Raw genomic sequence first — 13,675 nt, forward strand, 5'->3', positions numbered from 1 at the left:
TTATGAATTACTAGGTGACATGATGTGGAACCTGAAAATTTGACTGGGATGTGAAACACTGTAAATGTTGGTGCAATTAATTAACAACTGTTATGAGCCACTCTGGGAGTAAAAGCTTCTAATAAAATATTTAGTACAGGACCAGCGAGCAACAAAATGTGAGTTCTGCCTATGGTATCTAAGCTATCTTAGGTAAGTCTGAGGAGTCTTCTATTTGGCAAGAGTTGTTAAGTGAATACAATCTGCAACCTACTTAAAACTGTGATCTAATAAAGTGAACTGTAGGACCTAAGAAATCAAGTGAAGATTCTGTCAAGTAACCTTACCCTGAAGAATAACTGGGCATATTATTTCCAAAGGGCTTTGTTGTTCGGTTTTGATCCATCATTGCTTAGATCCCAGATTTGATCCCTAAGTATGTTTAATGTAATTATTTTAAAGTGCAATTATAAATAGAGACTATAGGGTAAAAGCATATTTAACTTATCTGAGTTCTTGAAAAATACATTTGCCTTTCCAACTTGTAATTAGGCATTAGTTTGGAGACCGTGTCTCGTGCCTACCAAAGTCCATTTGGAGATTCCTTCATCATTAGGGTCAGAACAAACTTTTTAAAAGTTCCTCTTATGTGTGAGAGGAGTAATGTTGGAAGAGAAAGCTCATAAATACTGAAATCATATTAAGGCTGCAGTCCTATGCACACTTACCTGGAAGTAAGCCCCATAGAATACAACTCAACTTGATTCTAAGTAAGCATGCTTAAGATTGCACTACGAGCTATTTATCATTGGTCCAGAGGTAAGCTTGCTTCAGATGTTAGCATATTGCTTGTTAGCTTTGTAGACACCAGTGCTTCATTTTAAAGTTAACGCATGCCACTCTTTCAGATTAAAAGAAATTATTGGCAATTGGTTAGTAACAATGTTCTGAAAACAGCAAAGTTAGCTGTGGTATCTAGATTGCCATGTTTCAGTAAAACTTGTCCAAAATAGCTTAATAGTTAAAAAGTTCATTAGTAGAGATGATCTTGCCTACCTATGTAACGCTCTCACAATTTGATTATTATGTATTATAGTAATTGCAGCAGCTGCTTTCATTTAATATTTCCTGATAATTGGAGATGGCAGCCATCTTTTGGTGACAGAGGAATGCTGGATTCCAAAGCAATGAACAGTTCTTGCATTTTCCTCCAAGGGCTGAATCAATAGACAGTATCGCCTTTCCTGTTGCTCAGTTTTACCTTGCTCAGTTTTTATTTATTTACTTAATTTATTTCTCCATAGTAATTTTTGCAGGACTTTGGGTGAGCTGTGTGGAGCTAGTAGCCATGCATATATAGAGCAACTATGCTTACTAGTACTTTCTTAGTGGGGTGGAGTATTCTGAAGTAAAAAGCATCAGTGCCACCCTAAGTAGCTTAGTATGAGAAACAGATAAATTTAGCCAATCAGGTTATTAGGGGGAAGCCAAGTTTGTTTTTTTTACACCAGAGCTCATGACAAGTGACAACTGGCTTCTAATCACATCAGGTTAGTGTAATAAATTCAGCTTGTGTGTTTAATTAAACATAATAACACAGCTCCATGGAAAACCAGCCTCCATGTTTCCTCAAATTACTTTGGAATTTGTATGCTTCTAATCACATATTAACTAACAACATATGTTGTGCCAAGTAAGCCTTTTCTAATTCATGCTGTCTTAATTACATTCTGGGTGTTGGACTACTGTGTTTCTGTAAACCCTAGCTCTTCTTAGTGGCTTAATGTTCAGTGTTTTTGAAAGTTGATGGAACTTTCCATTCTCTGGGAGTGGTGTACACAATAAAAGAGCCTTAAGGCTTCTTCGATAGGGTAGTGTCTTGCCTTCTTCAGTGCTCTTAAAAAGAGAGCTGGCATAAACTCAGGAAAAGGAATGGTGCTACTGTTTAAAAGTGACCTTTATCATCTCCAGTTCTTGCTAGAATTATTCCTTGGAGACATCTCTGGCTTCTGCATTCTGATGTTTGGAGAGAGAAACATGAATTCTTTATTGCAATAGATTGTAAATGCAAATGTCAGAAAGAGAAAAAATGCTGGTGCTCAATTATGACCCTACTAAAGGGAATCCCAGGGACCATTTTAAAATATACGGAATTTCTTACGCTACTGATTCCCTTCCCTACTTACTAATGTGTCTTTGTACTTGATATTCTGAAGAAAAGGATTCTGAAAATAACAAGGCATCATGCATAGAGTGAGTCTGAAGGGGGCATAGGTTTGTCTAATTGGGTACAGACTGCCCTTTTATTGTGTGACAAGTCAGAATTGGCAAGTTGGCTTACTCATGTTGCCACATGGCTTTTAAAAGCCATAAACCCCACTGACCTTATTATAACTGTGGCTGATAATGTGGCACACACTGTTCCACATCTGGGCTAGTTAGTGCATTATCAAGAAATCTCATCCTGAAGTTCTTCGATTCTATACAATTGCCTTTTTCTCTAAAGTCAGTTTGAGTGTTAACTGCTGTAGCTCATAAGGCATTTAAACAAGTCTTGTAAACCCTGTACATTGTCAAATTTTACATTTTCCAGTATTTGAATGCCTGTTTTAGAAAACCTGTTCAGTCAAAGGTGTGGGGTATAGTAGCACTGCCTGTTTTTGCCAAAGAATCATCCTACAAGACCCAGGAATATTGTGGAAAGGTAGACAGAAATCTATGTAATATTGCATGTAAACTGTAAAAGAAAATTACTCTACATAATGTAAACTATTAAATGTTTCTTGGCAGTGTTTGAGAGCATGATGTAAAGAAAGTATGGAGCCCAATCTACCAGGAAATTCTCCCACACGAGTTCTATTGAAATGAATGGCAGCTGTGTAACAGCTCAGATTCCATTACATGCTTATTCATTTCAGTGGGGTGTGTGCAAAATGTCCTGGTGGATTTGTAGCCATGGTCTCTCATAAAGCAGCCCTTTCTCTCTTCAAATGTACTACCAACTTTTAATATTTTAACTTCATAATAGTTCTGTTTTTTATTTACAATGTTTTATGTCAGTTTTAAAGAATGAATACAGAATAGGATACTCTTCATGCATAGTTTTTTAAAGTGTTTTTGTGTTTTTTTAAAAAAATACCTTTTGATACAATCTTGGTATTTTTTAACTTGCAGGGGGATTTTGTTCAAAATTGTTACAGTTTGAGTTTTATGGCCTATAGAAAATCTAAGACTAAAATTGGGGGAGGGGGTAATTGTTGAGACTTCAAGAGAAATCTTAAGTGTAAAACAAGCAGTGCAAGTGGGTTTTAAAGCATTTGTTGGGTTTTCTAGGAATAATTGCATATTGAAAAAGTATTATAGATGTAATGGTTTAAAGGACAAATAAATTTCTGTTGGTTTGAAATTGCAGTGTTTTATGTATTCATTATCTAAAAATCCATTTTGGATTATTTTAATAAAATGTTTAATTTAAAAGAGCTGCACCATTTCAGCTTTCAATAAGGAGGGGGAAAGGTTTTACTGGGTGGGGGAGAGTGAGATTCACAACAAGATTCAAAGGACTGCTCTTGGATGGATTCAGTATTAAATAGCAAAAGTAAAATTGCAGTCCCAGGGCAACTAATGAGCTTCATGTTGGCCAAAAAAGTATGACGAACCCCTTATTCGAAGTAAGCGGTTCTGTATAGTTGGGGCAGGCAGACTTCAGACTTACAGGATCAACTTGGGTTTTTTTACTAGAAACCCACCAAACAGATCCAGGTGCAAAATTCTGGTTCAGGTGGGCAAGTGACCTAGACTAAGACTTAAGGAACAGGGTGTCCCTATGTACATGCTCAGCCCAGGAGTTTGATCAGTACCAGAACCAAGCTCACAGTAATCCACTCATAATTCCTCCACCTCCCAGCATTCTTTTTCAGCTACCTAATGGGGGCTGGGGGAGGAAGGCTTTTTAATGGTTGCTGTTGTCAGACAATTGGCAGTCAGAAGCCCTTGCTGATAGTCTACTGCAAATTACCAAGAGATCTACTAGCAAATCACGATCTGTTTTCTGCTCACCCCTGCTATGCATTACATAAGCCTATGAATAGCCTCTTGCCTATTAAAAGGCTTAAACAGGTTGGCATATTTAAATAATAACTGATCTTCCTGCTCCACCTGTTCTCTCAGTTGTATTGCCACATAGCATGTGAAATTGGCTTAACCCTCTTCTGTTGTTTTGTTACATTTCTGTACTGCGCTTCTGAGCAGTGAGATGTTTCTATGTCCAACATTTCCTTAGACTTCAGTTTCCTGAGAAGGAGGACACTTGAAACTTGTAACGTTTCTGTCACATAAGGTTTATTTGCACTGAGCTTAAGATGAGAGTCCTCTGCGTTACCACTCCAACAGGTCCCTCTCAGCTCTCTAAGAGTTTCCTACAGAGACCCAAAATTGGTTCTCTCCACTCACAGGACAGCTGAGTTCTACCCATGCAGAATTCACTCACCCACTCTCCTGGGCCTGGTAGAACAAAAGGTTACCAGCTCAAGAGTTGGGGCTGGGGGGCGCAGAACCTGAATCCCTTTGTAATAAGAGGGCCTGAGTTGTAAGGAATCCTGGAAGGTAATTTAGATTGACCATAAACACATAACAGAGTATTTAGCCTCCTAACACTTTTTAAAAGTTTGATCTCCATAGTAGTATTCAACGGATGGCCTAAAATGTGTGTATATCTAAATAATTTATGCATATCTAATTTAAATAAACAGTCACAAATATGCATATGAGAGAGGTAATAAGCTTTGGAAGAAACTCTAGATTCATGTTTATTTATTTATTACATTTATATCCCGCCTTTTTTCCTCCAAGAAACTCAAGGTGGCATACATAATCCTCCATTTTATCCTCACAAAAACAACCCTGTGAGGTAGGTGGGGCTGAGAGTCTGTGACTGGCCCAAAGTCACCCAGTGAGTTTTGACTGCAACTTTATTCTAGGGTTGCAGTTAGCAACGAACATTCATAAATGCATTGTTAGAGGTAATAGCCCTATGTAGTTCAATACTGTAAACGTGTATATGGGCTCCTTAAAATAATATCTGTGCACTTGGCTTGCTGTTGACTAAAAGCCTACCTTGTCCAGCATGCTGCTTCACACAGCCAACCAGATGGCTTCAGGAAGCCCACAAGTAGTATCAGAGGGCAATTGTTCCGTAGCAACAGGTATTCAGAGCCACACCGCCTCTGATACTGGAGACAGCATATAGTCATCAGGACTAGCAGCCACTGATAGCCTTGTCCTCCATTAATTTATCTAATCTCCACATAAAACAATTTAGTTGGTGGCCATAAAGCGACATTCTCTTTTTCTTGAGCTGCTTTTCATTGAAATGTTCCACTGGTAACATGATGAGGTTACAGGTACAGCAGCTTTGTTAAGGGTTCAATTTAGGAAGTAATAATTAAATCAAAGGTTAGCTTGGTCCAGCTAGTGATTTTACATAGATTATATCCAGAGGCTATCATTTACTAAACTTTTTGATTGTGGTAGGAGATGGTGGGGGGGAGACTGTGAAATCTTAAATGTGTTACTCAGATGTATGTCCCACTGAGCTTAATTGGCTTTACTCCCTAGTAAATGTGCTTAGAATTGTAGCCTAAGAGTGTTAGGCCATCTGATGCAACCTTTAATTGTTGGCTAGAGTTCTTGACCCTTTAATTTTGTGATAGAAACTTGCAAGATATAACTGGGTGCGGACAAAACTCACAAGCAACTTGTTCCGAAGATGCTAGGTAGAAGACTCTCCTTGTTATATTTATACAGGCTACTGTGGAATAAATGTTAGAGAAGGTCAGTATTAAAATATAAAGTGTAGGTTTCTAAAAATAAAACCACTCACTTTACTGTTGAAGTAGAAGTTAATGAGGAGCACTATATAAACATGGTTTCTAAATAGCATAGAAACCCCCAGCTTCTCTTTAATCACTTCCATCATTTAGCTTTTTGAACAGAGTTCAAAATGATCTGCAACGTTGTATTCTCAGACCACTTTTGCCAGAATATCTGTTAAGCTCAAAACAGAGTATTCTGAATAAAGATGAATGTGTGCTACTGAAGTCTGAGCGGTGGGGAAATTGATAAGACTTTTACTTATATCTGCTATGTTGGAGGTATAAATACGGCACCTCTCTCTCTCTCTCTCTCTCTCTCACACACACACGCACACACACACACACTACCTCTCTACCATTAGGCAGAATGAGGCAGAAGCCTCAGGCGGCAAATGCTGGGGAATGTGGCAGGGCAGCAGTGACAGCCCTTTGGCCATTCCTCTTGAGCCCCCCAGCTATTCCTAACTGTCAGAGGACAGAGCTGTGTATGCCACATGGCCTACCCTGAACCCCCAAGCTAGCCTGGTGCCCTCAGGTACTGTGGTGGAGGACCATGCCCCATTGCCAGTGTTGAGGTAAGATTCAACTGCCAGACTAGTCAGCTTCTGTATATGTAATAAGGAGGGGGTTGCCATCTTATCATTTGGCTCAGGCACCAAAATGTCTTGGGCCAGGCCTGGGCCTGTCTCTCTCATATTGTGGTAAGAGTGGAGCACGCCCTTTGTTCGTTGTCTAGCCGGAGGCCCAATATACACACTAGACACGGGTAAGACTTCTGGATCAAGCACTTTATTGCATGGCCTGCAAGGCACTCTGTCAGCAAAGGGAGCAGAGAGCCCCGATTGTTCAGTGGGGCAGACTTTTATACAGAGAAATACATCACATATAGGGGAAAGCTCTAGAATGTTCCGCTAAACACATCACCTGGAGGCGTGCACCCTTTCTGGTATCAGGAACATGGCTGAACATTCTCTCCCTGGGCTGAACATTTTGTCCCTGGGCTAGGGTCAGTGTGTGTCGGCTGTTGATACTGAGTTGCAGCAGCAGTAAACTGCTTCTCGGCCCGCAGCACAGGCTGTGAGTAGCGATTCACTGGGGAGGAACCAGCACTCCCTAGCAGTTCCCAGAACAGACTGCTGACAGTTTGCAATCTTCTACATACAGACTGCTGGAGCCAAAACAGGGTGAACTAGAGAACAAACATGGGAGTTACTCTGGTTAAGACTTAACACATGCACAAGCATCTGTTGGACACCTTATGCGGATGCCAACAGCATTCTTATAACTGCATTGCTACTCTGGGGCACACCTAACATATGAGGGGTGAGGTTAAAGGATACTTACCACAATATACAAATTAATTCACGGACTAGAGTCCATTAAATGTATGAAGTGTTTCGCCAATTTACAGGGGGGGGGTGTATACACACACACACAAACACACACACACACACACACGAAAGATAGAAAAGAGTATTTTTAAACACATACTTTGTTTATACTAACAGTATTTTTAAAAACATACTTCTAGCTAAACCTTTCAGCTTCTGCCCTCATCAGCTACAAAGTATATTTTTTTAAAATACCCTGTTATTAGTCGTTCTAACTTTCTTATATATTTTATCTTAAGACCGACTACAGCCATAGCAAATCCAGAGCCTCCTTGTTGCTTTGCTGTTGTGCTGCTTTACACCTCTCTACACACACACACATACGGAGGGGGGGATTGGCAGAATGTCTATTGGTTTGGAAGCAAAATGGGGCCATCCCAAAATAAAGTAATGGTTTCATAATTGGGGTACCCAAAAGAATATGTTTTGTAAATTAACATTTTAAAACAACAGGAACAGCCCAACAAGGACATATGCTAAGTGAACTATGGAATATTGAGTGTGTCAGTTGAAAGAGAAAAAAGAGGAACTAGTCACCCTCTTTCAGCCTAACCTACTACCTACTAGTTGTGAGGAACTGTGGAAATCATGTATGCCACCCTGAGTGGCTTAGAGGAAGGTAGGATTAAAAAAAACCCTGTAATAATAAAAATATAAAGTTTGTAATGTTAGGCAAGGTGAAAATGTGGATTTGTATCTTTTGTCTGAGAGACACCAGGTTTTATCTGTTAATTGGGTTATGTGAGGAAAGTCCTCTAGTTAAATTTCAGGAAAGCAGGGCAATTCATTCATTCATTCATTCATTCCATTTCTATACTGCCCAATAGATGAAGCTCTCTGTTTTATTGTTTTATTCTGGTGAATCGTTTTTTTAAAGTATATAAAATGTAGTGATATTATGTGTGGATTCGCCTTTACGCTTCGTCTAGAAAGCATAGGCTATTGCCACCTAGTGGACAGCTAAATTTCCCATATCGTCAGAAGTTACTCCCCTTCAAGTTCTGGAGAGTCAACGTGCACAGCTAGAAAAAATACAATTCAGTAAGATACAATAAAGCAGCACTAAAACAATCATTTTAAAACAAAGAGGAAAACTATAATAATCATAATAAGGAGCAGATAATACAAACCTAAAAGTTTCAGAGAGTAAGACAGCCACAATTACAGCATAATACAGGCCTGGGATAATAAAAAGGTATTTGCTTGCTTCTGAAAGGATATTAGAGTAGATGTCAGGCAAGCCTCTCTGGAGAAAGCATTCCATTAAGAGGTGGCCACTGCTGAAAAGGCCCTTTCTCTTTTAGCTAGCTGCTGTATCTCAGCTTGTGGTGGCACTTGTAGTCAGGGCATCAGTTAATGATCTCAGAGCACAGGAAGGTACATACATAAAAACCTATAGAATACGATAGGTTGAGCCTTAATTACCAGTATCTGGGTGAAATCTGGGTGAAAGTATTTCAAGGGCATGTGCTCTTTCCTACAGTGGTAGTGTCATGTACTGCCAGGAAAAGCTTAATCCAAAATTACGTCTTTAAAGTATAAATCAATAGATCTGAAAGGTAGGGGTGCCTCATGGGAGGGGAGGCCTGGCTACTTCTCTTTGGCATATGCAAGTGAATGTAAATGTTTGTTGACAAGGATTGTAAAAATGTGAAAAAGGCAGAAAAGAAACATCAAAAAGCAGTTTAAAACAGCCCAACTGGCTATCCTATAGAAAGGCCTTCTGGCTTCTCCACTTCCCTCAGCTCAATAGCACCCCAGGAAAACCCCTGCTCGAGGCCATTTCTCATTTATAAAGCTAACCTAGGCTTGGCCTCAGACAGAGCAACCAATAATATATTAATAGGCCCCTGCACCATACTACAATCAATAAACATCTTGGAATAGGATTTCACATACTTCTTTGGACAGCACATATCTTCTCAGCTTGACTCATCAGGATCTTAAGGGATCACATACTGCAGTGAGAGCTGTAGGGATGCTTTATATCAGGGACAGAACTTCAGGCCTGGGGCCAAATTTGGCCTCTCAAGTGCTCCAGGTGGCCATCCATGCTCCTTTCCCTGGCCGGTTAACTGGCTTTTGTGCAGTTTTTTCCTCCATTCTAAAAGACCACAATGCCTTTCCCAAGGTCTAGTTACTTGCAGTAAGAGTTTTGAGTTAAAATAGGCTTGTATTTTCCCCCCACCTCCTTTGCCTTTTGCACAGCCTCCTTTTGCCTCTGGCCCCACCCACCACTAGAATGAGGCCCCTGAGTGTGTCTCCAAAATTGAACTTGGCCCTTGGGCTGAAAGAGGTTCTTCACCCCTGCCTTATATACAAGTCACTTAGGGCTTCCTGACACATTCATTTCTAAGGTTAAGTCATTATACGTAGTGATATCTTCCCCTTTCCGCACAGAAAGCCACTTGTGTGCCGTAGTCAATAGGTGAAAAAGTAAAAACCACAGCAGAGGGAACACCGGTCCCTAAGCATTTTTTTCTGATAAAATGACTGAAATAAAGTTCTTAAGCCGCAAACCAATGTGTGAATTGGCCCACAGAGTTGGTCTAAAATAAACAATATAATCTCTTCTGTTTGCTGAGCACTAGTTTCTGATTGCTGCTTTTGCAAATAATTATGGCACTTGGGGAGATCAATTATGTATTCCTCTCCCCAAGTTATCTTGGGAAGATCAAACAGCTTTAGATAATCAGATTTTCAGACAAGTATGTTACTTATGCTTCTGTAACCATAACAAAAATGTGAGAATACATGGAAATTCACGGCTCTGGATATACTTGTAGACACCTCTATGCTATGTATAAGCATATTTAACTAAAGATAACCTTTGTACTCTAATGAGCTGAGCACGACTATGTTACACAGCTCAGGCTTGTTTTTACGTTTCAAACCAGCTTTTCTTACCTCATAATAGAAACCACAGCAGGTAATTAGCTTTATTTAGATCATTGAGTTTCAGATGTTACTGTTATAAAGTTGTTTTCTTCTGCAATCATGTTCTTGCACAGTTCAAATAGGATATATCTGCCCACAACTATTGGAACCATGAGACTATGGGGGCCTATATGAACAACAAAGAACAATGCACTGTTCTGCCTTATTGAGAATCATATGCAAGAATGAACAACCAAATATCTTTTCAAGCTGTTGTGCAAAACATGTAGCTAGCCAAAGCATATGCAAAATATCCCAAACAGACACTCTACTGTTTCTAGCCATGTATTGTGGAAAAGAAGGCCTAAGGCCATAGACTGAAAGTCTTTGTTGTTGTTTATTCGTTCAGTCACTTCCGACTCTTCGTGACTTCATGGACCAGCCCACGCCAGAGCTTCCTGTCGGCCGTCACCACCCCCAGCTCCCCCAAGGTCGAGTCCGTCACCTCCAGAATATCATCCATCCACCTTGCCCTTGGTCAGCCCCTCTTCCTTTGGCCTTCCACTTTCCCTAGCATCAGCATCTTCTCCAGGGTATCCTGCCTTCTCATTATGTGGCCAAAGTACTTCAGTTTTGCCTTTAATATCATTCCCTCAAGTGAGCAGTCTGGCTTTATTTCCTGGAGTATGGACTGGTTTGATCTTCTTGCAGTCCAAGGCACTCTCAGAATTTTCCTCCAACACCACAGTTCAAAAGCATCTATCTTCCTTCGCTCAGCCTTCCTTATGGTCCAGCTCTCACAGCCATAGGTTACTACGGGGAATACCATTGCTTTCACTATGTGGACCTTTGTTGTCAGTGTGATGTCTCTGCTCTTCACTATTTTATCAAGATTTGTCATTGCTGTCCTCCCAAGAAGTAAACGTCTTCTGATTTCCTGGCTGCAGTCAGCATCTGCAGTAATCTTTGCGCCTAGAAATACAAAGTCTGTCACTGCCTCCACGTTTTCTCCCTCTATTTGCCAGTTATCAGTCAAGCAGGTTGCCATAATCTTGGTTTTTTTGAGGTTTAACTGCAAGCCAGCTTTTGCACTTTCTTCTTCCACCTTCGTCATGAGGTTCCTCAGCTCCTCCTCGCTTTCAGCCATCAAAGTGGTATCATCTGCATATCGGAGATTGTTAATGTTTCTTCCAGCAATTTTAACTCCAGCCTTGGCTTCATCAAGCCCAGCACGTCGCATGATGTGTTCTGCGTACAGGTTGAATAGGTAGGGTGAGAGTATACAACCCTGCCGTACTCCTTTCCCAATCTTAAACCAGTCAGTTGTTCCATGGTCTGTTCTTACCGTTGCTACTTGGTCGTTATACAGATTCCTCAGGAGGCAAACAAGATGACTTGGTATCCCCATACCACCAAGAACTTGCCACAATTTGTGATGATCCACACAGTCAAAGGCTTTAGAATAGTCAATAAAACAGAAATAGATGTTTTCCTGAAACTCCCTGGCTTTCTCCATTATCCAGCGGATATTGGCAATTTGGTCTCTAGTTCCTCTGCCTTTTCTAAACCCAGCTTGTACATCTGACAATTCTCGTTCCATGAATTGCTGGAGTCTACCTTGCAAGATCTTGAGCATTACCTTACTGGCATGTGAAATACGTGTCACTGTTGGATGGTTTGAACATTCTTTGGTGCTACCCTTTTTGGTATGGGGATATAAGTTGATTTTTTCCAATCTGGTGGCCATTCTTGTGTTTTCCAAATTTGCTGGTATATGGCATGCATCACCTTGACAGCATCATCTTGCAAGATTTTAAACAGTTCAGCTGGGATACTGTCATCTCCTGCTGCCTTGTTATTAGCAATGCTTCTTAAGGCCCATTCAACCTCACTCTTCAGGATGTCTGGCTCTAGCTCACTGACCACACCGTCAAATCTATCCCCAATATTATTATCCTTCCTATACAGATCTTCCGTATATTCTTGCCCCCTTTTCTTGATCTCTTCTGCTTCTGTTAGGTCCTTGCCATCTTTGTTTTTGATCATACCCATTTTTGCCTGGAATTTACCTCCGATGTTTCTAATTTTCTGGAAGAGGTCTCTTGTCCTTCCTATTCTATTATCTTCTTCCACTTCCGCGCATTGCTTGTTTAAAAATAATTCCTTATCTCTTCTGGCTAACCTCTGGAATTTTGCATTTAATTGGGCATATCTCCCCCTATCACTGTTGCCTTTTGCTTTCCTTCTTTCTTGGGCTGCTTCCAGTGTCTCAGTAGACTGCCATCTTGCCTTCTTGGTTTTCTTTTTCTTTGGGATGTTTTTTGTTGCCACCTCCTGAACAATGTTGCGAACTTCTGTCCATAGTTCTTCCGGGACCCTATCTACTAAATCTAGTCCCTTAAATCTATTCTTCACCTCCACTGCATATTCATGAGGAATATTAGTGAGCTCATATCTGACTGATCTGTGGGTCTTCCCTATTCTCTTTAGTCTGATTTTAAATTGTGCAATAAGAAGTTCGTGATCTGAACTACAGTCAGCTCCAGGTCTTGTTTTTACCAACTGCATAGATGTCCGCCACCTTTGGCTACAAAGGATGTAGTCAATCTGATTTCGGTGTCAACCGTCTGGTGAAGTCCGTGTATAAAGTCGTCTCTTAGGTTGTTGGAAGAGAGTGTTTGTTATGCACAGTGAGTTGTCTTGGCAAAATTCTATCAACCTATGTCCTGCTTCATTTTGTTCTCCCAGACCATGCTTGCCTGTAATTCCAGATGTCGTTTGACTACCCACCTTAGCATTCCAGTCTCCTTTAATGAAAATAACATCTTTGTTTGGCATACTATCCAGTAGGTGCTGCAGATCCTCATAGAACTGATCTACTTCTGCTTCTTCAGCATCTGTGGTTGGGGCGTATATTTGGATCACTGTGATGTTAAATGGCTTACCCTGAATTCAAATTGAGATAATTCTGTCATTTTTTGGATTGTATCCAAGCACTGCTTTAGCCACTTTATTATTAATTATGAAAGCTACTCCATTTCTTCTGTGGTCCTCTTGTCCACAATAGTAGATCTGGTGGTCATTTGATATGAAGTGGCCCATTCCAGTCCATTTCAGTTCACTGACACCCACAATGTCTATATTTAATCTTGACATCTCCCCAATAACCACATCCAATTTGCCCTGGCTCATAGATCTTACATTCCAGGTTCCTATGGTGTGTTGATCTTTAGAACATTGGATTCGTCGTTCACCACCAGCACCATCGGCTGCTAGCCGTCCTTTCGGCTTTGAGCCAGCTGCGTCATCACATCTGGGGCTAGTTGAACTTATCCTCTGTTCCTCCCCAGTAGCATTTTGACCATCTTCCGACCTGGGAGTCCCATCTTCCGATGGTATACCGACATATCTCTGGTTGTACTGATCCATTTAGTTTTCATGGCAAGAATACTGGGGTGGGTTGCCGTTTCCTTCCCCAGGGATCATATTTAGTCTGACCTCTCTGCCATGACCTTCCCGTCTTGGGTGTCCCTTCACAGTTTAGCTCATGATGTC

The 13,675-nt window shown here is 40.6% G+C and overlaps 1 protein-coding gene across 1 annotated transcript in view; it reads left to right on the forward strand.

Annotated features, from left to right (window-relative positions):
* The window catches only part of SERINC5 (serine incorporator 5), a 62,848-nt gene extending 59,463 nt beyond the window's left edge, over positions 1–3,385 (forward strand). The window contains exon 13 of the mRNA XM_084833358.1: positions 15–3,385. Within this exon, the coding sequence (XP_084689484.1) occupies positions 15–23 (9 nt within the window). The 3' untranslated portion in view covers positions 24–3,385. The remainder of the gene's footprint in view (positions 1–14) is intronic.
* Positions 3,386–13,675: the final 10,290 nt, after the last annotated feature.

This window comes from Heloderma suspectum, chromosome 2, assembly GCF_057233095.1.
Source record: "Heloderma suspectum isolate Gila_16-S chromosome 2, 16-S_ref, whole genome shotgun sequence".
Lineage (NCBI taxonomy): Eukaryota > Metazoa > Chordata > Lepidosauria > Squamata > Helodermatidae > Heloderma > Heloderma suspectum.